This window comes from Equus caballus, chromosome 9, assembly GCF_041296265.1.
Source record: "Equus caballus isolate H_3958 breed thoroughbred chromosome 9, TB-T2T, whole genome shotgun sequence".
NCBI classification, from domain to species: Eukaryota; Metazoa; Chordata; class Mammalia; order Perissodactyla; family Equidae; genus Equus; species Equus caballus.
Window position 1 is genome coordinate 6,871,300 of NC_091692.1, and position 25,737 is coordinate 6,897,036.

Sequence of the window (25,737 nt, forward strand, 5' to 3'; positions counted from 1 at the left end):
AGCGCAGAGCGGCCCGCGGCTCCGGGGCGGCGGCGGCGGCGGAGGCGGCAGCGCGCCGCTCGCTCACACCCACCCCCGCCCGCGGCCGCCGCGCCGCCCCGTAGCCGCCGGCGTCCCCGCGGGCCGGGCCAGCGTCTCTGCAGCCAGCGCCGCTGTCGCCGCCCGGGAGCGGCTCCCGCGCCCCGCGCCCCGGGCGCCGGCGACCCCCGCGGCCGCCCGGAGGAGGAGGACGAGGAGGAGGAGGAGGAGGAGGAGGAGGAGGAGGAGGAGGAAGAGGGGAGCCCGCGGCCGGCTCCGCGCGCCGGCAGCCCGCGCTCAGGCATGCAGGCGCGGCGTCTAGCCAAGCGCTCCAGCCTGGGCAGCCGCCGGGGGGGCGCCGCGCCTCAGCCGCCCGGCCCCGCGCCCCCCGCGCCCGCCGGCGAGGGCGCCCCGCCCGGCCCCGCGCCCCCCGCGCCCCCCGCGCCCGGCCCCGGGAGCTGGAGGCCGCCGCTGCCGCCGCCGCGCAGCGCCGGGACCGGCCCCCCTCGGGCCGCCGGGGCCGCCGCCTCGTCGCCGGTGCTGCTGCTGCTCGGGGAGGAGGACGAGGACGAGGAGGGCGGCAGCCGGCGGCGCCGGGGGCTCGGGCGCGTGGAGGAGAAGCCCCGAGGGGGCGCGGAGGAGGAGGATGACGACGAGGAGGACGAGGACGAGGAGGTGGTCGTCGAGGTGGTGGACGGCGACGACGACGACGAGGACGGCGAGGAGCGCTTCGTGCCCCTCGGCCCCGGCCGCGCGCTCCCCAAGGGCCCGGCCCGGGGCGCGGTGAAGGTGCGTGCCGGGGCCGGGGGCGCGCGCGGGACCGGCCGGCCCGGGAGGGGGACGTGCCCGGGACCCGGGGCCCGGCGATCGCGAGCCCGGCCGGGAGGGGTGTGTCCGGCGGCGCCGGCGGAGCGCGGGCAGAGCGGCCAAGTGCCGCGCTCACGCCTCGGTCCCCCGGCGCCCCTCCCAGGCGGCCGCCCCCTGTCCTCAAAGGCCGGGTCGGGGGGCTGTCTCGCGGGGGTGCAGGAAAGGGACGCTTCTCCCTGCTGGGGTGGGGAACTTGGAGATGGGACGAGGGAGGCGCTGGTTTGCGCCTGGGGGCACGGGCGAGGGGGGAGGCAGTGAGATTTTATTCTTCCCCGAGGAAGCAGGAATGTCCCCTGCTCCTTCTGTTGAGGGCTGCTGAAGCTTATAGAAACTAGCAGCAGCTTCTCTTGTCCACCTCTCGAGCCCTTCTTCACCCGAGAACAATTGTTGATGAGTTTGCAGCACCGGCGCTTGTGAGGGAACCGGTGAGCGCGGTACAGCAAAAGCCAAGCGCCTGGTTTCTACAAGCATTTTACCGGCAGCTTTTGGCAGACCCCCCAACCCCGCCTCCTCCGCCCTCGCCGGTTTAAACTCGACATTGTTTAGCATTTTGGGTTTGTCTCTCCTCAAAATTGCAAATGCAAAAAAAAAGAGGAAATCAGGAAAAGGTGGGGAGTGTGTGTGTGTGTGTGGGGGGGGAATTTGGCATTTAAAATGGATGTGAGTTTCTGCTAAGAATTCTAGCGAAGTCCCTTGTGCACTGAAGCACCGAGAGATCTTTCGGTTTGTGTATCTTCAGGAGATAAGGGGTTTATTATTGCACAACTGACTGGCTGGGCTTTCAGGCATGCGATTGGACAAAGCAGACCACGTTGAGGTTGATGCACTGTGTATGTTGCTAAGAAGTTTTGAGGGCAGCAAGTGGTAAGCGGTGGAGGGAGTGATTTTTCTCCAGTGGTTCTGAAAATCAACTGGAGTTTTCAGAAGATCTTGGTATATCAGGAAGAAAAATACATAAACAAGTGAGCTTAATAGAGAAGAGACTATTTTTTTAAAAAAATATTCTGGGGCTTGCAAAAAAGTCAGTTCCTCGAAGCATGAAATTGCAGATCCCAAAATGTTAAACATCAACATTTAGAATAGTCCCAGAGTAGACATGGGCACAGATTTTTTTGCTAGACCACCCTGGAAGTACCAGCTCTGGAACTGAGAAATTTTCAGTAAGTGGTCATTTGGGATGATAGTTTTTGACATTTGGTTGTTGGAATGCAGACCATGACCACACTCATGACCGTTGGCTGTTGAAAACCTGCCTTGGATAACTACAGGATATAGCTGGGTTTGGAATTAAGTCACGTGGCATCAGTGACATTGATTAACAAGAGTGGTGACTCCTTAACATTTTTGTCCAGAAATGCTGAAAATGTGTCTTGTGGTTTGAGCAGTGGTTGCACAATTTGTGATAGAAAAATTAATTATAATTTATGCTCTGTGATTAAAGCAAATGCAATGTTGGGAAAAAAGTCAATAAAAACAGAGTAACTAGGGTGTGATAATTCACATTATCAGAAAAGATTTTTCCCATCTCCAAACAAATTTCCGTTAAATTCTTTCAAAATGGGCTTCATTTGATAGTATTTTGGTTTGCCCACAACTTTTCAGAAATTTATATATTTAGTAGTTTGGAGTATAATTTATATAATTTTTTACTGCTTTAAGCCATCTGAAGAGATTTTATAATGGAATATGACAGGATCATTTTATTCTAATGCATTTAAGAATGTCAACATCTCATATATATTCTTATGCGTTCATTTATTCAAATATTTATTGAGCGCCTACTGTGTGCCAGCTGCTTTTCTAGAACACAGCAGTAAGCACCTTCCAGATGCTCATGTCTAGTGAGAAAAGTCATAGCAACAATTGAACAAATAAATAAGCGTGGCGCTTGAGATTGTGATGCATGCTATGAGGGAAATAGTGATACCTCAGAGTCTGGGAGGAAGAAGAGAAAGCTGCTATGGGGAAAACCTCCCCCAGGAGGGGACATTCGAACTGAAATCTGAGACCTGCAGCTTGAGAAGAACATCTTTCCAGGAAGAGGGAACAGCAGTTGCAAAAGTCTTGGTGTTTGAAGGAGAAAAGGTGAGCGTGGCTGGAACTTGGTAGGTAGGAGATGTGTCAGGGAGGCAGGTAGGACCCAGCAACGTGGAGCCTGGGAGCCTTTATAAGTAGGGTGTGAAGTCCTTGGAAAGTTTTAAGTAGTAAAGGCATAAAGGTGGTTTGTATTTTTGCAAAGGTCATGCCATGTGGAGCGTAGAGGACAGCAGAAGCAGGGAAACCAGCTGGCTGGCTGTCTAAATGAGCAGTGAGGGCAGTTTGGACTGGGTTGACGGGAGCAGAGGCAGAGAGGAGTGGACAAACTCAGGATCCATTGTGAAGAGCGAGCTGTGAGAACGTGCTGATGGATTAGGTGAGGGGGTGAAGGAAAGAGAGGCATCAGGATGAGACCCTGATGTAAAGGTTGGTTAGATGTGCCGTTCGCTGAGATTGGGAAAACCTGGGAGAACCACAGATTTTTGTGGGAGAAATCAAGTGTTCTGTTTTGGACATGTTAAGTCTGTGATGACGATTAGACATCCAAGTGGAAACTGCAATTAGGCAGATGGCTGTAGGGTGTGAAGCTGAGAGGGTAGGTCAGGGCTAGAGGGAAAAAATTGGGAGTCATCAGCGTGTTGATGTCATTTGAAGCTGGGGACTAGACAGGGAGTGCAGTCTGCCAGGAGCAGAGAGCCGCAGGCCGGACCCTGGGACACAGCATTGTTTAAGTCTGGGTGTAGAAGGAGAGGCCAGCAGAGACGAAGGAGAAGCAGCAGCCAGAGAGGTTGAAGGAAAACTAGAAAATGTAAAATCCAGTAAGCCAAGCCAAGAGAAGAGAGAGTTCTAAAAGTAGGGAGTAGTGAATTGTGTTGAATACTCCTGGGATTTTGAATAAGATAAGGATAGAGACGTGTTCACTTAGATTAGATCATGTGGGACTTAATGGGATCCTTGAAAGAACGTGAAGTCAGTGATGTGACTGGAGTGCACTGAGCAGTGAATGGGAGGTGAGGATATAGCGAGACATATGAAAACTCTTTTAACAAGTTTTCTGGGAAATGAGAGCAGAGAGAAGGGGAGTATCTGGAGGGCATATGGTCTAGATTTTTCTTTAGGATAGGATACAGTAGACCCCAGTGTAATGGTTACAGCGTGATGGGAATTACCTCGTAGAGGGGGATTGTGTTCGTTTTCTATTGCTGTGGAACAAATTACCTCAAAATTTTTGACTTACAGTAGTTCTCACAGTATCTGTGGGTTGAGAGTCCAGGCTCAGCTTCACTGGGTCACTGCTAAGTCTCTCAAGGCTGCAGTCAAGGTGTTAGGTGGGCTGTGTTCTCATCGAGAGGCTTGACTGGGGAAGAACTCACTTCTAAGCTCACTTGGGTTGTTAGCGGAATTCATTGCCTGGCATCTGTAGGTCTGAGGGTCCCAGCTTCTTGCTGGCTGTTGCCTGGAGGCTGCCTTCAGCTCCTAGAGCCCTGCTCCTCCACGTGGGCTTCCTCAGCACGGCCTCTTACTTCATCAGCCAGCAAGGAGAATCTTAGCACCTGTCTGCTCGCAAGATGGACTCTCATATGATGCACTGTGATTGCAGGAACAGTACTCCATCATTTTCCCCATATTCTATGGGTTACAAGTGAGTTATGGGTTCCAGCCACACTTCCGGGGAGGAGAGATACAAGGGCATGAATACCAGGAGGTGAGGATGACTGGGGGTAACCTGAGGGAGAAACCAAAGATGCAGACGGAAGAGGGTTAAGTGCAGGAGGAAAGTCCCTGGAAAAGCCATGGGTTGGGGTGGGGGAGACCTGTAACCCAAGCACAACCTTTCTTCTGTTGAATTAGAGAGAAGGTGGAGAAAATGAGTCTGGATGTGGGTAGTTGTATACGGGATGCTGGGCAGAGGAAGTAGTACCTGTCTGATGGCTCCGTTTTTCCCCACGCAGCAGGAGGGAGGGTCATCAGCTGAGGGTGAAGGAGACTTGAAGTAAGAGCTGGAGACATGAAGTAGTGTTGTGGGAGAGTAGGAGAGCACGCATGCCAGGGAAATCAAATAGAGTTGCAGACAGTATCAAGGACCCATCTGATGCTTGTGGTTTTACATTTCTGGTGCAAGCAGTCTGTCTGGGTATGTGATTTTCTCAACTTCATTCCACTGACTCATGCATAGAGTACTAATAATACAAAGAATCCTAGGTCATGTTTATTGAGTGCCTACTATGGTCAGTACAAGGCTAAGTGTATAGTCTCATTTAAACTTCATTACATATTCACAAGTCAGGCATTGTTATTATCACCTTCGTTTTGTGAAAGTGATAAGCAACTTAAAGACACACAGGTGTGAGGTGGCAGAGCTGGGTTTGAGCTCTGAGCAGTCTAACGCGAGAGCACGCACCCTTCTGTCTCACACTACACTGTGTCTTGTAGACAAAGCAGAGAGCTTGATTCAGCAGGGATGGGGTTTAGCCAGGTGGGTGAGCAATGGAGAGAAAGAGAGGAAGATATTGTTGAGGAGGTTGGCACAGCTGTGACTGTCATGATGGACTGGGGGAGCTAAGAAAAGTAAGGACAGGAGGGGTGAGGGGTAGTGAATAAGTCAGGGGTCCGTGGATTGGAATAAACAAAGAGTTAACCAATCAAATCAGTAAAAGAATGGGAATGAAACGCAGGACAATTTGGGTTCCAAAATAACGTTAATACAAATGAATAGTTGCTGAGAACTGGTGAGCCAGGAACTGTACTGAATGCTTTATATGGAGGAGGATTGCGTGAGAAATTATGATTTGGGGAATCAATATGGCCCCATTCTCCAGCTGAGGATACTGACAGTGAAATAGCACACCTGAGGCCGGATGGCCACAAGTAGGGGCCTCGTTCACATCCATAGCCTGCGTTTTTAATCTCCCTATATTTATTTGGGGTTTATATGCCCATTTATTTCCAGGAGGATTTGGAAATAGAGGAATAGATGCTGCTCAGTATCAGAGATATATTGCTTGATTACTCTACTGGACGCTAGTTTAGGCTTTAACTGAGACAACAAGAGAAACTTTGTCTTACTTGGTTTTCGGTTTCTGATCAGAGGAAGCTTACACATTTGTCGGCAGTGGTAAGATTTCACCCCCTTAAAAAACAAAAAAAGCTATTTTCACGGGAGCTTATATGAGGAATACTAAGAAGCACAGTAAACAATATCTTCAACCAGAGTTTAATAAAACTAAAAAAAACAAGGACACCGTCAAATGGAGGAAGGATTCAATAATAAGCCATTACTCGGTGAAGACAGAACAGTAGAGGGCAGAGGTAAAGGGCCCTGGACTGTGCCCTGCCATGCTGTGTTTTAGTTTAGGGCAAGAACTGGAGAACCTGAAGGGTTTGATAATTTACTGGGATAATAAGTTTAGGAAAAACCTGGACATGAAAGACTTCTGGTAGTTCTCGCCAGATTTCATCTATTGAAAGAATGGGAAGAAAGGCTTTTAAATGAGATAATATCTCTCAAAGTTCCCACTTGCAGTTCTCAATAAATATTTAATTGAGTGGAATCTGCGTCCCCGGTGCCAGCTCTTCAGGGATGGTTAACGCATCGATTAGACTCTCTCTTGAATGTCAGATGACTTTAAGAAGCCTTTGGCAGGCACTGTGCAGCAAACACTGAATTCCAATTTGCTAACAAGCATGTGTCTTGCAAATGGTCTGTGCTGGCTCGAGTGAACGGCATGTGCTTAAGACACCAGACAGGGTTGTCAGTCACTGGATTGTGGGCTGCGGAGTTGGAAGGGAACCCGAGATGATCCAGTCATCCGACACCCTCCTTTGACCTCTGAGGACGCTGAGACTGTGCGAAGGGAAACGCCTTGTCCAGCTCTGGCCTCTCAGCAAGGCAAGTGGGGCCAGGATGAACGCCCTGCTCTGCCAACCCCAAGTTGTCTCCTCCTGTCTGGGTTAGTTCCTTGTGCCCAGGAATGGTCTGCAGTTTGCTCCCCAAGGGTTGTGGGTAGAAAAATCACTCACAGCTTTTCAGCTTCTGTTTTTGGAAGGTCGTTCCTTTGTGAAGTTCCTCAGGTAGAGGTGGCCTCACCTGTGGCCGGGACCCTCAGTGACTCCTGCCTGGGCTGGACCCCCTCCCTGTGCAGTTTCCAAGGGGTGTGCGCTTGGGATGATAACAAACGGGAAGTGAGCTCCATTTCATTGTGACCTGAGTGCCCATCATCCCTGGGGTGGTGCTCCTGCTACACTGGCCTGGAAGACGCCATTTATACTCAGCCCTCACCCTGGCCTCTCCTCCTTCACCACAATTTTACTCTAGTTGACCGTGGAGTGCCCCACAATACAAGTGTTAGAAAAAAGAGGAGGAAAAGCGAGAAGTCCGGCCCTGGTGGAATCTGCCTCCCTGGGCCTCTTAGTGAGAAGGAGACAGAAAGACCAACAGCTGTCTATTTGCTTGACCTCTGAAAGCACCAGGGCCCCATTTGTTAGTAAACCTATCCCACCCATCAGATTACTGTGTCCTGCACCTCAAGGGGGGCTCGGAGAGGAGAATGGGAGCGTTTTCCTCCCCACTACAGTGCGCAGTACCAGAACTTTTGATCTGCACACAACAACCAGTCTTGGCGTAATGGCTTGATACAGTCTGCTAAAGTCAAGGCAGTTCGACCTTTTAGTGGCCCTGGGCAAACTCATCCTAAATGTGTGGTTTTTAGACTTTCTTAAGTATTTGAGACTACTCGGAGGCCCACATGGGCAACCTTATGGCCTAGCCAAATCTGTGTCGTTGAAATAAGGAGGATTGTCTTTGGGTTGGCTGTTCATGTTTCTGCTCGTTCATCGTGGGCAGTTGCTTATCGTGTTCCTGATGGACATGTGGGAAATGATGGCGAATAAGGCCAACTTTCAGGGAGCCCACTGTCCAACGAATTCCTACCAAGTTGTCTAGAAAGAGGTTCTAGGCTCCCTTTCCTCTTTATCCCTAAGATCAAGATTAGATCTTCTGAGAGACCTTACTTGACTACCATGATTTGGGATGTAATTTTGACATTACCCTAAGAAAACTGGTTAACCAACTTGGGGAAATCCCAGTTAAAAATGGAGACACAGATTTTTTTTTTAAGTTATAAAATATTTTAAAGAGGGAGGAAATTGGAAGAGTAGTGTAAAACCCATATACCAATAAAGAAGTTACTGACCATAGATGCCGCGGGCCATTTTGAGTTTCTAGGAAGGTGAATATAGGTTGTGGCATTTACATGTTTATTGGATTACAGAGGATTTTTTTCTAGAGTGTCTTTCCCTTGGGATACATTTTAGGAAATACTAGTTTACAACTATTTTTCTAAATGGGAAATCCCTGGATAAGTGGCTTATCCTTGGGATAAATAACTAAAATTGCATTATTAAATAAATAAGTAGTCACACACGCAGACAAAGATTAAAATGTTCTCAGTGGGTCATGTGAGCCTTGAAATATTTTTCCTCATAAAGCTGCTAATTTCTTCAGTGTCAAGTTTCTAAAAAAAAAAGCAGTATTTCATGTGGTAAATTTTCACTTGTGTACCTGTGAATACCATTCTCATGTGTGAAGTTTAAGACCTGGCAGAGAACACGACCTTCTCGGTCAGTCAGGCCCCACGATGGGTCTAGTGGAGGAGAAAGGAGGGGAGAGAAGTGCTGTTGTAACAGAATTAAAATGTGCTGAGGGAGCAGAAAATCACAAGGTGTTTACACCCAGGAAAGTGTATTTAATAATATGTTTTCCACGTTCTAAAAGAAAAAAGATTGAAAGTACCAAAACAGTGTAAACGAAAAGAGCCTATAAATTCACTAGGATACTGAGATTGACACATTTTCTGTCAACAACAGTATGACTATTACCAAAAAAAGGGGTTAAGCATTTGTGAATGCTGAGTATCTCATATAAGGACTCTTTATTGGATACTGTTCAATATTTATTTCAGTGTTACCCACCATTCAGTGCCTTATAATTTATAGATGGCCCACATAGCTAAATTCCTTTGACCTTCTTAGTAATCTTGAAAGGTGGAGATTATGAGCCCCACTTTATTGATGTGGAAAATAAGCCCCAGAGAAGAATGGGGTGGTTTCTGTAAAAAAAATTTTAAAAAAGGTAATTTTATACCAAATGCATAGATATTTGTCAAACATTGCAGAAAACAGTTGGAACCAACAGATTTAAAAAATAATTGAAATTGGTACCTAAGCAACAGTGGAAATTTAAGGAGCGAGGAGACTTTATTTTGGAGCAAATTATAAATTAAAACAATGCGAAATACAGTTTTCATAGGCTGTCATAAACACTTTCCTGGAGCTTGGACACGCTTTACAAGTCAGCTGCAAGTACTTACTGACAACCGAACCTCACCACTTTCTATTAATTTGGGTTCGCACCTAAAGTTTAAGTTAAAGAAGAAATTTTTTTTTAAAATTGTAAGCTTTTGAAAATGTTTTGAATTAGCAGGTTACATACTTACCGCTCAAAACTTATTTAACAAAGTATTAAGGCAAATAGTGGAAATATTACAATAAGGATCTTAGAACTTACAAAAATGAATATGTGAAGAGCTTCTGAAAGAAAAGGTCTTGTTTCATCAAATATTATTAATTATAATAGTATAATTATAATTATAAATAATAATGATACATATTATTATTACGTTTGCAGTAAAAATTGTTTCAGAAAAGGGGGGAAAATGGACACCTGAACCTATGTAATCACCGAATTCTGTGACATCTTAGAGTGGGACATGTTAGAGTGATTGATAGCAAGGAAGGAGCCACTTGAGGGTTTTAAATGACCCAACATAGGCTTTATGGAATGAGAGCAGGAACTGCGATTTGCTTTTCTTGTTACATGAGTGCTTGAAAGAGGTTCTGAAAATGTGCTTTTAGCCATCTGTTGGGTGACAGCAATTTTTTTTAGCTCTTTATTCTTATTCTAAAAGAGATTTCTATTCAAATAAGTCTTTCAATTCCCTGTATTGATTTTTGTCACTCGAATTTTTCTCACAATCTCACATAGAGGTTGTTAGGGAAAATTATATTTACTCTAAAAATTATAATAGAAATAATGTAGTTTTCGTTGTTTGTAAACTATACCTATCTTTATGTGTTAAAATTGAGATATCTCAAAGGTCTTGTTCAAATTCAGTGACAAGTTGATGGTTTGATTGTTAAAAAAATTTGGTTTTGGCTATTTTATTTAATCCCATAGTTATTTCATTCAACAGATATTCACTGAGCTCCTACCCTTTGCCAGCACCAAGGACACAGGAGAGAAGACTTGGGAAGTGACACATTCTAGCTGGACAGGCAGACAGTAACCTCTACAGCTAGTGGTGTGTTACTGAAATAGGAATGAGTGGAGGAAGAAGAGATTTGGGTTGAAACAGGGCATCAGGAGTTCTGTCTTAACTGTGTTAAGTTTGAGATGCCTGTTGGACCTCCAGATGGAGGTGTTGAGTAGGCGGAAGGTCAGTGGAGAAGACAGAAATAAACAGTGCTGGGCACATAGACAGTATTTAAAGGGCCGGGATAGGGTGAGAATACCTGGGCAGATAGTGTAGGGGTAGAGAAAGGCAGGTGCCCAGGGCCAAGCTCTGGAACACTTCATGTGTAAGGCTCCATCTCTTGCTGTCTCAACAGCTTTATTATGATAGAATTCACACACCATACCGTATAACTCTCTCTTTTAAAGTGTACAATTCAGTTTTCTTAGTTTATTCATGGAGTTGTGCAACCATCACCGCAATCTAATTTTGAAACTTTTTTTTTTTAAAGATCGGTACCTGAGCTAACATCTGTTGTCAATTTTTTTTTTCTTTTTTTCTTCTCCTTCTCCCCAAAGCCCTCCAGTACACAGTTGTATATTCTAGTTGTAGGTCCCTCTGATTGTGTTATGTGGGATGCTGCGTCAGCATGGCTTGATGAGTGGTGCCAGGTCCGCAACCCGGATCCAAACCAGCGAAACCCTGGGCCGCTGAAGCAGAGTGCAGGAACTTAATCACTCGGCCACGGGGCCTTGAAACATTTTTGTCACCCCCTGAAAGAAACTCTGTACCCGTCAACAGTCACGGCCCCACACCCCTTTGCATGCAGCCATACTTGTGTTTTTCCACGCTCTTCAGTGCCAATAAGTCTTTATTCATTCACTGTGTTTTTTTCAGGAAGAAAAGGCAGGAGAGAGAGCGATAACGTGTGTTAGAAAACACTAAGAGCGGAGAGGGAAAGCAAGAATCCAGTTCAGCAAAATCAACCGTCCAATGAATATACCCCAGTGATGGGGTCACCAGGGCCCACGGGGGTTCCGTCTCCTGCAGGTTAGGAATAAGGGGAAAGGGATCAGAGAAAGGACACAGACCGGTCCTCATTTGCCTCCCCCACTCTCTTCCTTCTTGTAAATTCCAGATGAAGCTTTGGTTTCTAGCAGTGAACATGGAGTTGAATTATATCCAATCTACATCCTATTAGATAATCTTGTGGCCACTTTGACATGGGTTTCTTCCATCAGTAGAAGAGTTCCTGAGTGAGTTGGGTAGACTTTCTCTCCTGTCTCAGTCTCCCACGTCAGGTGTCTATATGGAAGTCCTTTCTCCCACTGACCACCCCTTATTTCTCTCTACCTTAGGATTTTAGAATGATAAACATATTTATTTGGTCCATACAGATCTAGCAGTAGAAGTGTTTGATGTGAACACGTAAGGAGTCATACCCAACCTAACCAGAGGGGTGTGGGTTGGAAATGACGGCTAGGGAGTTCCTAGTTTATTCAGGCTTTTACACAAGTCTTTTAGGATTTAGAGTCATCCCAAGAATTAAATATATACATGTGTCTTGTTTTTTGTTTTTGGCTAAGGGTAGGATAGGAGTCAAGTTTTCAGGACAGAATATCTTGTTCAAAATAGGAAGTAAGGGAAGGAGTACAAAGAATGGGGAGAGACTCCCCGCTGTGTGAAGGGGGCACCCAAGCTTAACATTTCACATCCTTTTGCCTGGTGCAGAATCTTTTGACAAAAATGCTTTGGTTATTTTTTTTTCAATACAAAAAAGAAATTTGTAAACAATAAATACCCCAAAACAACATGAGAAAAACCAACACCGTATATGTACACAAACTAGACATAGCAGTTACCACACTAGTAGCTTGTGAAGTCCTCCCAAGCTCAGATGAATCCAAAAACTGGAGGGAGGAGGATTTGGGGAAGACTGGACCCAGCATCATACACATCACCGGCTGCGTTCTGTGCGCTTGCCCTGTTTCAACACACAGTGCTCGCCGAGGGAGGTTTGTGCTGTTCTTACCCGTTGTCAGTAAAATCCTTCTTTCTCCGTTAGCTACTCAGACACTATCATGACCACCACAGCAGGGGACGCTGGCTCTGGAACCAAAGAAGCTCTTGTTTAGAGGTCCATCTGAAAGCCACACAAGTTCAGAGTTTCGAAAGGCTGAGGGTTCTAGTTTTGTTCCAAACATACATCCCAGGAGCACGGGAGGAGTACAGAGGTTTCGTTCTGAGCATCCTGCTTACCTAACAGTATGTTGAGATTTTTACACAGGTGAGAGTGTGCGAGTGCACACACACACACGCCTACACACCTTTGTGCCGTTTAGGCTTCACCTGATCCAACAAAGGATGGATCTTGTGAGGAAAATGAGCCAGTGTCACAGGAGTAAAGGTTTGGATCAGGAATCCTTAACTATTTGTGTGTATGTGTGTATATGTGTGTATGTAGATGTATCTATCTGTACAAGCCTTGCTCTGTTTCCACTCTGACCCTTTCGCCAGCTCTGACCTCTTTTAACCTCTCCGTGCCACCTTCCTGTTCAGGCTCACTTCCGGTCATCCAGTAGAAAGAGGTAAGCCAAAGTTGTTCTTTGGAGTAAAATTATTCCTGCTCTGCAGACCTGGAGCTGCTGCTGACTTATCCCTGAGATTGCTCCCATCCATGCCTGAGAACACAGCGTAGGAATGAGGGCCTCTCAGACTCGTGTATTCAAAAATGCAAAATCAAAAGAGTCATATTAAGAAAAATAAAGAAAAAATTTAAAGTACACAACAAGCATCATTCATACGTAGCTAGTACTGTTGGCATCCCGAGGGGAGGCGTGACCCAAGTTAGAGCCATGCAAAGGGAGCAAATAAAGTCCTAATGGGCCAGCATGGCGTGGAGTGAAGCCTAGAGACAGTGGGCCTGCAGCTGTCACCCCAGCACCCTTTTCCCACTGTCATAACCCATGGCTTAGGATAGTCCCTAGCAGCCTGTATCAGAGGTCATAGAGACAAGACTGGGAAAAACCCTGCCCTGCCCCCCGAGAGATTCTCTGCCACACAAAGTAGTGGCTTTGCGAGCCTATGGATCTGGTCTCAGGTTTATCCTTTTCACTTTAACATAGGAAATATACCCCTCTTCAAAAGAAAACTAACTTGCCTATCCAGGCCATTTTCTTCCCCTGGAACCTAAAACTTATGGTCAGAGATGAAGAGGGATATCTCATAATGTTAAAAGAGTCATTTTATTAGGAAGATGTAAAAATCCTAAACATATATGCATCTAACAGGAGCTTCAAAATAGAAGAAACAAGAACCTACAAAACCAACGGGAGAAATACACAAATCCACAATGACAACTGGATAATTTAATTACTTCTTCAATTATTGCTGGTTGGTAGCAAAAAAAAGTAAGAATGTAGAATATTTGAACAATACCATCAACCAACTTAATCTAATTGACATGTATGGCACACTACACTGGATAATTGAAAAATAAATACTCCTTTCAATTGTACAATAAATATTTATGAAGATACACTATATATGAGGGGAAAGCCAAGTCTCAGTACATTCAAAGGATTGAAATCATACAGAGTATATTCTTTGACCACAGGGAATTAAATTAGAAGTCAGTAAAAAAAATTAACTAGAAAATCCCCAAATATTAGAAAAATCAATCAGTATCCTTTTAAATAATCCCTTAGATAAAGAAGAATTCACAAGGACAATTATAAAATAACTAACAGAAAATGAAAATGCCTCCTATTGAAGTTTATGAAAGGTAAATCCCTGCTTAGAGGGAAAAATATAACTTTAAATCGGTAATTTAATCTTCCATCCAAAGAAGCTAGAAAAAGAAGAGGAAGGAAATAAAAAAGATGTGATGGGAGCTCAATGAAATAAAAACAGAAAACAGTACAGGAAATCTATGAAACCAAAAGCCAGTTATTTGAGATCAATAAAATTGATAACTCCTAGCTATACGGATTTTAAAAAGAAAGAGAAAGCACAAATTACCAATAACCAGAATGAAAGAGGTGGTGTCACTACAGATCCTACAGACTTTAAAAGGATAATTAGGACATATTACTTTATGTTAGTAGAGGACTTTATATTTGTCTGTTTGACGGCTTGGATGAAATGGGCACATTCACAAGAAGTAACAGGATATTTGAATAACTATCTGTTAAAGAAATGGAATTTTGTGATTAAGAACTTTTGCACATGGAAAATCCAAGCCTAGATGTTTCACCAGTGAAACCTTTCAAATATGTAAGGAAGAAATAATACCAATCTTACAAAAACCTTTACCAAAAAAGAGAAAGATGGAATCATCCCAATAAATTTTATGAGCCCGACATAATCCTGACATTAAAAACATACAGTGACATTACAAATAAACAACATTATAGACTTTCATATACATAGACATAAAAATACTAAATAAAATATTAGCAAATCAAATCTAGCCATATAGAAATAGATAATACATTATGACCTAAGTTTATTCATTTTTTTCTTCCAGGAATGTAATTTAGGTTAAAGACTTGAAAATCAATTGGCGTAATTAACTATATTAGTAGATTGAAAAAGAACAGCCACATGATCATCTCAATAGATGGAGAAAAAACAAAGTTCAACACCCATTCATGATTAAAAAGAAAAGCAAAACCTCCTAACAAATTAGAAATAGGATGGAAATTCTCAAACTGATAAAGGGCATATATAGGAAACCTTTAGCTAACATCACACTTCAGGGCAAAGGTCATTTCCTCACCAATATCAGGAACAGGCAATGATGTGTGCATCATGCTGGAGGTTTAGCCAGTGTGATAAGGTAAGAAAAATAAATGAAAAGCATAAAGATTAGAGAAAAAGAAAGTAAAACTGTCTCTGTTTGGAGATGATATGATCATATGCAAAAAAAATCCTAAGAAATCCACAAAACTACTAGAACTGATCAGTGAACTTAGCAAGGTTGCGATATACAAGATCAGTTTACAAAAATCAATTGCATGCACTGCATTTGGAAAATGAAAGTTTAAAAAAATATTTAGAGTGGCATCAAAAGCTAAACACTCGGGTAAAATTAATGAAAATGTACAAAAATGATGTGTGAAATTTATAAGACGATGATAGTAATTAAAGACGACCCAAATAAATGAATTGGTCTACTGTTCAATTAGAACTCTCAATACAATTAAGACGTCAGTTCTCCACAAATTGATTTAGCAACACCATCCCAGTCAAAATCTCAGTAGGACTTTTTGTAGAAATTGACAAGCTAATATAAAATGTCTATGGGCATGCAAAATAACTATCATAAAAAACTTTGAAAAATAAAAAAACTAGAGGACTTAATCTACTTGATTTCAGAGCTTAGTATAAAGTGAGAGTAATCCAGACAGTTTGCAACAGAATACGGAGCCCCAAAGTAGACCCACACAGAAATGCTTCACCAAAGGTACCGAGAAAATTCACTGGAGCTGTCTTTTCAACTAATAGTCCTAGAGAGACTGTCCATATAGAAAGAAAGAAACCCTCTACTCCCACCTTGTAGCATCTGCAAAAATTAATTCAAAATGACGTAGATATGATTGTAAAAGCTAAAGCTTACAAAGCTTCGTGAGGAAAACAGAGGAGAAATCTTTGCAACCTTAGGGTAGGCAGAGACTTCTTGGACAAGAACAAGGATACACTATGGTAATTATAAGATAAAAAAATTGACAAATTATACTTTGTTAAAATTGAAGATATATGCCTGTCAAAACCCACAATTAAGAAAATAGATTAATCAATAAATTTTCTCTGCTGTCACTTCTATCTGGAGATATCCAAACCTTAAATTCATTTAGTTCCTATTCTGTATCAGCCACTTTGCTGGGTGCAGAGAATATGCTATTGAACAAGAAAGACGTGGTCCTCATGGAACATTCAATTTAGTGGGAGAAATAGTCAAACAAATAAATAATTACAACATGAAACGATTACAACTGAAAGGATAGTGAAAGCAAAGGACTCATAGTTTTCATTTTACCAATGTGGAAACCTGGCCGTGGTTAATAATTTGCTAAGTTGCAAAGCCAGTCGGAGCTCATATTTGCTGACTCCTGGTTCCCCCACCTCAACCTTTTTCTTCTTTCTGTTCTAAGCAAAGGGAGTGGAATTTTTTAAACTTAAGCTTAGTGGTTAGAATCAATTAGTAAAGGGTATTCTTGCTTTTAGTTTACTACGAAGAGAAATGGAATTGTAGCTCTTTAAATAAATTCCATTGTAATGTTGCTGTCTTGAAAGCCTTGTTTTAAAGTTAGTTTTTCAGACTTTAACATCAGCATCAAAGTTAGGTACGTTTCTCTAATTATTTTCTCTTGCTGTGTAATCTCAGTGAGCTGGAAAGGAGAGCCCTTGCTCAGGGCGTCCTGATCTTTGCTTTGCTAAGTATTTTTGGTGTATCCTTTTGAAAAAGTTGGCAGAGTTGACAGGAAGGTGCTGGGGAGTACAAGTAGAGAAAAATATAGGACTTGGAGCTTATCTCTTGGGAGAGAAGACTTTACTTTTTAAAGTAAATGTGTTATGGGAAATGAATGCTTTTGTCCTTCTTTTTACCCTTGGATTTGTGACAGCAAAACACTGATTGTGTCCTGTGTTCCTACAGTGCTTGCTCTTTTTAGAGTCATTTCACATGCAGTACCTCTAGTATTTCTTATAATACCCTTGACAGTCACTATTGTTTCATTTAATCATGAGGCAGCCATGATCAGAGATTAAAAGGCTGTTTGAAGATGCCTTAATAAGTGACTGAAGCCTTTCTTTCTGATTTTCCCCTATTTTTGTTCTCATCTGCCGTGTGTTTGTAGATTTTCATGTTGGTATCTTTCATCGTGACTCATGCTCGCTTTAGTCTTCTGTTTACCCACGTCCACCAGTGATAGTCATCTTGTTCCCCAGTGACTTCCAGGCCATCATCTTTGTCTTCCCTTCCTCCCAAAAAACACCCATTGATTCTCATTTTCTTCCATATTGGTGGCACCAGTACCCAATAAAAATACTTTTGTAGCAATGAGTGCCCGGTAAATGTTGAAATGAATAGAAAATGAAAGAACGAGCATGTCGTCGTACAAACACACTGATGATTTTCCTCTGTCACCTTTCTTGTCTGTATCTCATCTATTACCACGTCCTATTTATTTTTCTTCCCCAGTAGTTACTCTCTTCATTCCTATAGTGTTCTCATTGCCTACTTTTTGCTCCCGTTGCCTCCTCCTTTAAGTCTGTTTTCCACAGAACTGCTAAAATTATCTCAGGTCTTATATAACTTTTTCATATTATAGAAGCAATACTTGCAGAGTATTTTAAAGTCCTGATAAGAAGAAAGAAGGAACTAATAATCACCTAGAATTCCAGTCCTGTTTCTCAGATCACCACCACTTACTCACCTTGCTGTTGCATATCCTTCCAGACCCCAAGAGGGATATCCCATAGGGAGGTAACTTATCTGGTGAACTCTATTCTCCGCGACCTACCTTAAAACAAAAAAGTAAGCTAATAGAGCTTGAGTAGCTGGAACAGATGTCAAAATACAGCTCATACTTGCCTAATTCAAATCAGAAAACATTTACTTAGTGCTACAGTATGCAAAACACTGTGCTGATCACTGAGGGTGCTCAAAGATAACAATGCTTGTTTCTTACTTTCTAGGAATTTCCCAGTCCGGTGAGAAACACAAATCCATTGCCTTATTCACACTCAGTCCCAACAAATGTGGTTAGATCGTATCTTGGCCCCAACAAATTAAAAATGGGCAATGAGCAGTCAGTGTCCTACGAGCAGAAAGCCTGGAACTGATGCTGTTGGAGGATATGAGATGTATATTTGAGATGCTGTGCAAGTGAGCATGCGAAAGAAGAAATCTTAACACTCTGGATCCACTTAATGGGGTGGCAAGAGGCTCCTGAGGGCATATCACTCTGTGTTACAGTTTAATAACGTTTCCATGCCCTTATACCATCCAGAAAAGTTTGTTTTGCTCAGTTGAGAGGCAAGAAAGCAACTAATACATTTTAGAAAAATTTGCAACAAAAATTATTAAAGTTTGTCCTTCAAAGGGTTAGAAAATTCTTTTATTAAAAATTGGGTTATGTGGCGCATGTGCACTAACGTGGATGGGATAAGTATTTTTACCGTAAGTACAATATGGAAGTACATTCCAAAAAAATTTCATTCATTCGCAGCAGTTGTCTAAGAGTTCTTATCAGCAAGGCCCCATATTGTTTTCTTGCCCTTCCTTTCAGGTTCAGATCTTAAAGGTTCAAGAGATGATTTTCTAACCTTCGTGTCCAGAGTAAGTTGGGCATTTAACACATTGTGTGTTTTTCAAGGGGTCCCTACTGGCTGAGGGCACTGCGTTCCTTTCTTAGCTATTGCTCTCGAAGCCGGGTTGCCCAGAAGAGTCAGTCCCGCCCCTAATGTGGCTACTGACGTGCAAGGTCCTGAACCAGCGTGGATTTTCTCTCTCAACTGTTGCTCTCTAAGTGAGAGTCCTGAGAGGTCCCTGCCAGGGTCAGCTGGACAGTGGGCTCCCGCCTTTGCCCTAGATCATGGGGATAAACTTGCCTCGGTTTTCCAAATACAAAACAATAGCCCAGTCCAGCAGGCTGATGGCTGCGGACCATCAGGAAGCCAGCCTGCTCAGCTCGGCACCTGCTTTATGTCAGGCACTTTCCCATGGTCTCCACTGGAGGGGTTCCTGCAAAACTGGGGAGACAAACATGTTGGCAGATATTTACAGCACAGCCTCTTGAGTTCTGTAGTGAGGAGCTCAGAGGTGTTCTGGGAACCCAGAAAAGAGAAAGTTATCTCCTTAGGGTAGTCCGTGAAGCCTTTGGAGTAAGTGATTTTAGAACTAAGTCTAAAGGCTGAAAAAGAGATTGTGAAGTGGAAAATGAGGCGAATGGCACTCTAGGCAAAAAGCAAAACAACGAGAAGCCCACAGCGAGTGCAGAGATCGGGGCGTGTGGGAGGAGCCTGGTGGAGGCCCAGGAGACGGGACGGCAGTGGCGGAAGCAGGCGCCAGTGCGTGGACTGCACCAGCTTTGCTGGACTTTGCTGGTGACACACCATGCCACTGTCATGCCGTCATGCAAAATGCATTTCAATTTTATAGGGAAGGTTTTTTTTCTAGAGGGAGGGATTAAGTACTTTTTATGTCATGCATGTATTATGAATGATTTTTAAGTGGTGTTCATAAAAACACAGAACTAATAAGCCGTGGAAAGGTTGTGATAGCCTAGTCATTGTGAAAAAACAAAAATGTGCAAACAGCTAAGTTTCTGTGTTAGAGAATACTAACAGCAAACAAGAAAAGACAAGTTTCTGGTGAATTTAATCCCATACCATGCATGTCATATGAAGCAAATAATGGGATTGTAATTAAAAAGCAAACCACAAGGTTAGCCACAATTAGGAATGAATTTTTATCCAGAACTTGATTGAAAAGCAAATATAAATAAAGCTGCAAAATTACAATAAATTTGAGTAAGATCCTAAAAAGTTACCATTGCATATGAATGCGAAAAAAAAAAAGGAAAAACTGATATGAAATGTAACAAAACAAACTTAAAGGAATCCCAGGGTTATGCTCATGGTGCAATAAAAGCAAATATTTTACTGGGAGCAAGAAAAATTGAATTCCAAAAGGAAGTATATTTCAGTGAACATTTAAGTTATATAACAAGCTCCCCAAATGTATAAATCTATCATAAAAGTTTTTTTTTTTTTGAGGAAGATCAGCCCTGAGCTAATATCTGCTGCCAATCCTCCTCTTTTTTGCTGAGGAAGACTGGCCCTGAGCTAAGATCTGTGCCCATCTTCCTCTACTTTATATGTGGGACGCCTGCCACAGCATGGCTTCACAAGCAGTCTGTCGGTCTGGGCCCGGGATCCGAACCGGCGAACCCCAGGCTGCCAAAGCAGAATGTGTGAACTTAGCTGCTCAGCCACTGGGCCAGCCCCTAGATCTGTCATAAAAGTTTTAATCTTCATCCTCAGACCTTAAAAATCCATCATCTTCAAAGCCAGGTAAACAGAGCCTGAGAATCCACTGTCATTGCCAGAATCCAGTGATGGTCTTCGTGACTGGAACTCATGGCAGCGTAGTCAGCCCCACGTGCAGAGACAGCACTGCTTTCCCATCCTTTGACAGTATTTTGTTGCAAAGTCGTATACTGCTAAGACAGATCTGAGGATTACAGCAATGCCTTTGTCGTCTTTGAGCCACAGATTACAATAGGAATAAATTTAAATCTAGAGTCTGAGGGAGAGAACAAATCCCACTTCAGATGGCCTAGATTTACTTGTTGTGTGTGGCTTATTTCTGTGGAGGAAAGGACTTGTGTCTTTCCTGGGATGTTTTGTGTAGTTGTGCTTCCCACTGAGGAGGGCGGGGGCAGGACAGCCTGGTGGTGTCTGGGAACCATAGCTGTCTGTCTCCTGTGCTGGTCCACCTTCCGCCCATAACATGGTATCCTAAGCAGAGAATGTATCCTGGGCTAAGTCTGTGCATCTGGATAAGAAATTCCTTCTTATGGGTTATTCCATTTAAATCAGATTACTTGCCTCAGATTTGTTCCAATTTGCAGTAGAATTGTGTGATAAACATAAGTCCATACCTTTTTTCCCTGAGTTCTTATATTTGTCAGAACCATATAATGCTTAAATTTAGTACTCGCTTATTCCCTTAATATTATTCCATGTATCAGCAACTAGATTTTTAGCTGCTTGAAGGTATCTTTATTATTTTAATCCCCCAATATGAGGTGGAACAGTAGTGATTGCTTATTTTTTATGTGTGTTAAGGATTATGGCGTGGTGGAAAATTCAGAGGCCTGAGCCTTATTTTTGATCTAGCTGTTTACTAACACTGTAATCTTGAGTGAATCCTTTACTGCTTGTTCCTGAATTGTTCAGTTGTAAAATGGGGGTGCTTAGACTATGTATTTTTTTTTCTTTTTTACCTTTTCTTATTTATTTATTTTGGTGAGGAAGATTGGCCCTAAGCTAAAACCTGTGTCAATCTCCGTCTACTTTTTTTTTGTATGTGGGATGCTGTCACAGCATGGCTTGATGAGCGGTGTGCAGGTCTGCGCCCAGGATCCAAACCTGTGAACCGCAGGCTGCCAAAGTAGTGTGCGAACTTAACCCCTGTGCCACCAGGCCAGCTCCTCCTTTTTACTTTTTAAAAAAACTTTAAAAGCTAATTGTAAATTCATCCACAGTTGTAAGAAATAATACAGAGAGACCTCATATATCCTTCACCCAGTTTCCTCCAGTAGTAACATCTCGCATAACTATAGTACAATATCACAACCAGGAAGTTGACATTGATACAATCCACCAACCTTACTCAGATTTCACCAGTTTTACATGCACTTGTGTGTGTGTGTGTGCAATATTATCACATGTAGATTCGTGTGACCAGTACCCCAGTGAAGACACAGAGCAGTCTCATCACAAGGATCCCTCAGATGACCCTTTTATGGCCACAGCTACCTACCTCTTTCCCACTGCTGCCTCCCTAACCTGTAGCAACCGCTAATCTGTTTTCCATGTCTGTATTTTGTCATTCAAGAATGTTATATAAATGGAATCGTACAGTGTGTCACCTGTCGAGATTGGCTGTTTTCATGCAGCATAATTCCCTTGAGATCCATCCAAGTGTTGGAGGAGGTAATTGAGAGGGTGTAACCACCAGTTGACCCACAAACTGGACCCAGGCGATGGGAGACTCCTCGCTGCCTTCACTGTCCTTGGAATGTACATTCCACCCACCGTTCCCACACTAGGAGCTCTTTCAAGGACGTACCCTCAGAGAGTAAGGTGTTGTTGAGACCATCTGGACAGTGTGCGTTACTGAACCCAGTCAAGTCTTCTGTATAAACTTTTAAGATGCTAGTGGGCAGGTATGGAGATCTCCTCATCTCCAGCTGCCCAAGATGAGCCTGGTTAGTCAGTTCCCTTGCTGATTGAAACCGCCACCTACCAATCTGGAGTGTCTGCCTGTTTCTGCAGTCTCTCCTTGCCTGCTGTGTACAGGGTCCGGTTTCAGAGTTCACCTGGGAAGCTCCTAAAGGTCTTGAACCCATACCAAGTTGTTGCATGTGTCAATAGTTTGTTCCTTTTTATTACTAAGTAGTAGTCTGTAGTATGATGTACCACAGTTTATTTCACTAATTGAAGGACATTTGGGTTGTTTCCTGTTTTTGACTATTACGAATAAAGCTAATGTGAACATTCATGTACACATTTTTGTTAAGTTTTCATTTCTCTTGGATAAATGGCCGAGAGTACAATTGCTGGATCAATTATGGTAAGTACACGTTTAGTTCTATAAGAAATTGCTGTAGTTTTTCCCACAGTGACGGTGTCATTTTACGTTCACACCAGCAGTGTATTTTTTTTTTTTTTTTTTTTTTTAATTAATGTTATGATAGATTACAACCTTGTGAGATTTCAGTTGTACATTTTTGTTAGTCATGTTGTGGGTACACCACTTCCCCCTCCGTACCCTCCCCCCACCCCCCCTTTTCCCTGGTAACCACCAATCAGATCTCCTTCTCAATATACTAATTTCCACCTATGAGTGGAGTCATGTAGAGTTCGTCTTTCTCTGACTGACTTATTTCGCTTAACATAATACCCTCGAGGTCCATCCACATTGTTGTGAATGGGCCAATTTCGTCTTTTTTTATGGCTGAGTAGTATTCCATTGTGTATATATACCACATCTTCTTTATCCAATCATTAGTTTCTGGGCATGTAGGCTGGTTCCACGTCTTGGCTATTGTAAATAATACACCAGCAGTGTATTTTGAGTTAATTTTTGTAGAACTAGTGAGGTGTAGGATGAGGTTCATGTTTTTGTTATGGATATCTAGTGCTTCAGCACCATTGGTTTAGGAAGCTCTCTTTCCTCCATTAAACTGTGTTTCCACCTCTGACAGAATAAGTTGGACATATTTGTGTGGGTCTATTTTTGGGCTCCCTGCTCTGTTCCATTGATCCCTGTGTCTCTCTGTCTGCCAGTATCCCACTGTCTTGAGTACCGTGGCTATATAGTAAGGCTTTGCATAGGATAGAGTTTCTCCTTTCCCTTTATTCTTTCTTACTGAAATTGTTTTGCTTGCTCTGTGTCCTGTGCCTCTCCATAAACATTTTAGAATGAGCACGTCTGTGTGTAAAAACCTTGCTGGGATTTTGATGATCCTATTTCAGTTTCCATGTGTTTATTGTAAGTATGCAGAATGTGATTTTTTTGCATTGTTAGTCCTGTATCTTGTGATCTCGCTGAGCTAGATGTCTTTAGGAGTCCTTAGAGCTCTGAAGTTCTAGAAGGATATTGGCCAATTATCTTTTATCTCCAGTGAAGACGGAATGAGTGGAAACCAGGTTAAGTTCTTCTGGAGTGGAACCCAGATTAAGTTCAACCAGAAGAAGAACTTATTAACCAAAAACTTGGCCGCATCAACAGACTGCCTAGAAAATAACTTGTTGAGAGCTCTGACAAGGCTGTAGTCGGCCTTTCGTGGAGACACACTAGTTGGCTTTAGCTAATCTATTTAATCCCCCAGTAAACCCCAAAGATCTCTTGATTTATTTAAAAATGTACTGGTAATAGTATCCTCAAAGTAGAAGAATTAAGACTGGAATGTGTTTGTGTGTGCGCGTGTGCGTATGTATGTATTAAGTCTGTGTATCTTAAAAGCTGGGTTATTCACTAAGTCTGGAATGTCTTTTAGCTCCTATCCTTCAAGATAAAATATCAATTCTATTTTAAAGTGTCTGCCTAGGAAATGAATAGTTGCTGCTGGAAACTATACTCAGTTTCACTCAAGAGCAACTGCTGAAAAACATCGGTGGAGAGTGTGCACGTCATTAGTCAATGAACTGAATATATCATGATATCAATAAGACCTGGCTCACGTGGGGAGGGATGCAAATCTCTGCAAAACTGGAAGGCTGACTTAGTCATGACGGCTCGTGAGCAGCGTTCCCAGAGAATAATCCCAGGTAGCTCTGTGGTCCCTTCTTCAAAATCTTGAACATTCCACACAACACCCAGCAGTATAGAAAACAAAAAGACGTTCTTTATTTTGTTTATTTAGCATTGCTAGAAATGACTAGGGCCACATGGTTTTGGACATAGCAGAGGTGAGGAGCTTAACCATTTTACTTTAGCAGTTTTTATTAAAATCTTTTAGAATGAAAGCACGCACTTGGCTGCCCCCTGAGGATGAACATGGCATCTTAAGAGCATCAGATCCTGGGGTTTTCACATGGAGATGCTTACATCATTCAGGGCAATTACCGTCTGAGTAAAAAAGTCCCAGATTGCTATAATTTTGGAGATTTTTCGTTCTCTTCCTTTGTTTTGGGGTATTCAGATATGCCTGTTCTGCTTCGAAATCTTTATAAAAGCGAGTCTAAATTCAGGGTTCTGAGGATAGTTCCGTAGCATTTTTCTCACAGTGAAGCCCAGTCTTTAAGACAGATAGTTCCTTCCTCAGTGCCGAAAGACCTTGCAAATTCTCGACAATGTTTGCAGAAGTTTGTGTCTAGATGTAAGGGGTATTTCTGCCCTTAAAAGAGGAATGCAGAGGATTAGAACATACTAGGTCTTTTTGGTTCTCATACAAGCCGGGCAGTGAGTGTGAGAAAGGTAAATAGCACAAGTCACATCAACGCCACTTTTAATCAAATGCTTGAACTTCCTCAATGTAGCCAAGACTCCTCTTATCAGCAGGGTCAGCTTCTGGTGTGAGGAAATTGAAGTGCAAGTGCAGGAAATGATCCGCATTAGATCTGGCATCAAACAGGCTCTCGTGATGGCTGTTTGCGTGGAGCTCCATGAGATCACACTCGCTGCCCGAGTGAGGAAGGGTGGGGCGTGGGTGAGGCTGGATACTACTAAATAATATGTGGTGGTATTGTCTGTACACTTATTTTTGGTGGTTTTGAGAGGCTAAAAAGTTACGGTGGGGAGCATAAATATATAATAAGGTAGTAGAATACAGAAGAATGGAAGAGACTAGATCGTCCGTAACTGCCATTTAGCCATCTTCACGGGAAGCACTTCAAGGACTCCAGGCTCTCTTGAAATAGAGGCAAGAAATAGTCCACATTCAGAAGCATTTTTATTTTTATTTTATTTTTTTGAGGAAGATTAGCCCTGAGCTAACATCTGCTGCCAATCCTCCTCTTTTTGCTGAGGAAGACTGGCCCTGAGCTAACATCTGTGCCCATTTTCCTCTACTTTCTATGTGGGACGCCTACCACAGCATGGCTTGACAAGTGGTGCCATGTCCGCACCCGGGATCTGAACCCATAAACCCCGGGCCACCGAAGCAGAATTGTGCACACTTAACCGCTGAGCCACCAGGCCAGCCCCCAGAAACATTTTTAAAACTAAGTGTTTTGGTTGTCTCCACATAAAATTTTATTAGCGTATAGCATTAGCATAGTTTGGAAG

The 25,737-nt window shown here is 43.1% G+C and overlaps 1 protein-coding gene across 1 annotated transcript in view; it reads left to right on the plus strand.

Annotated features, from left to right (window-relative positions):
- Nucleotides 1–259: 259 nt before the first annotated feature.
- Nucleotides 260–25,737, plus strand: part of ZNF704 (zinc finger protein 704) — a 210,981-nt gene continuing 185,503 nt past the window's right edge. Inside the window, exon 1 of the mRNA XM_023648396.2 lies at nucleotides 260–807. Coding sequence (XP_023504164.2) covers nucleotides 322–807 — 486 coding nt within the window. The 5' untranslated portion in view covers nucleotides 260–321. The remainder of the gene's footprint in view (nucleotides 808–25,737) is intronic.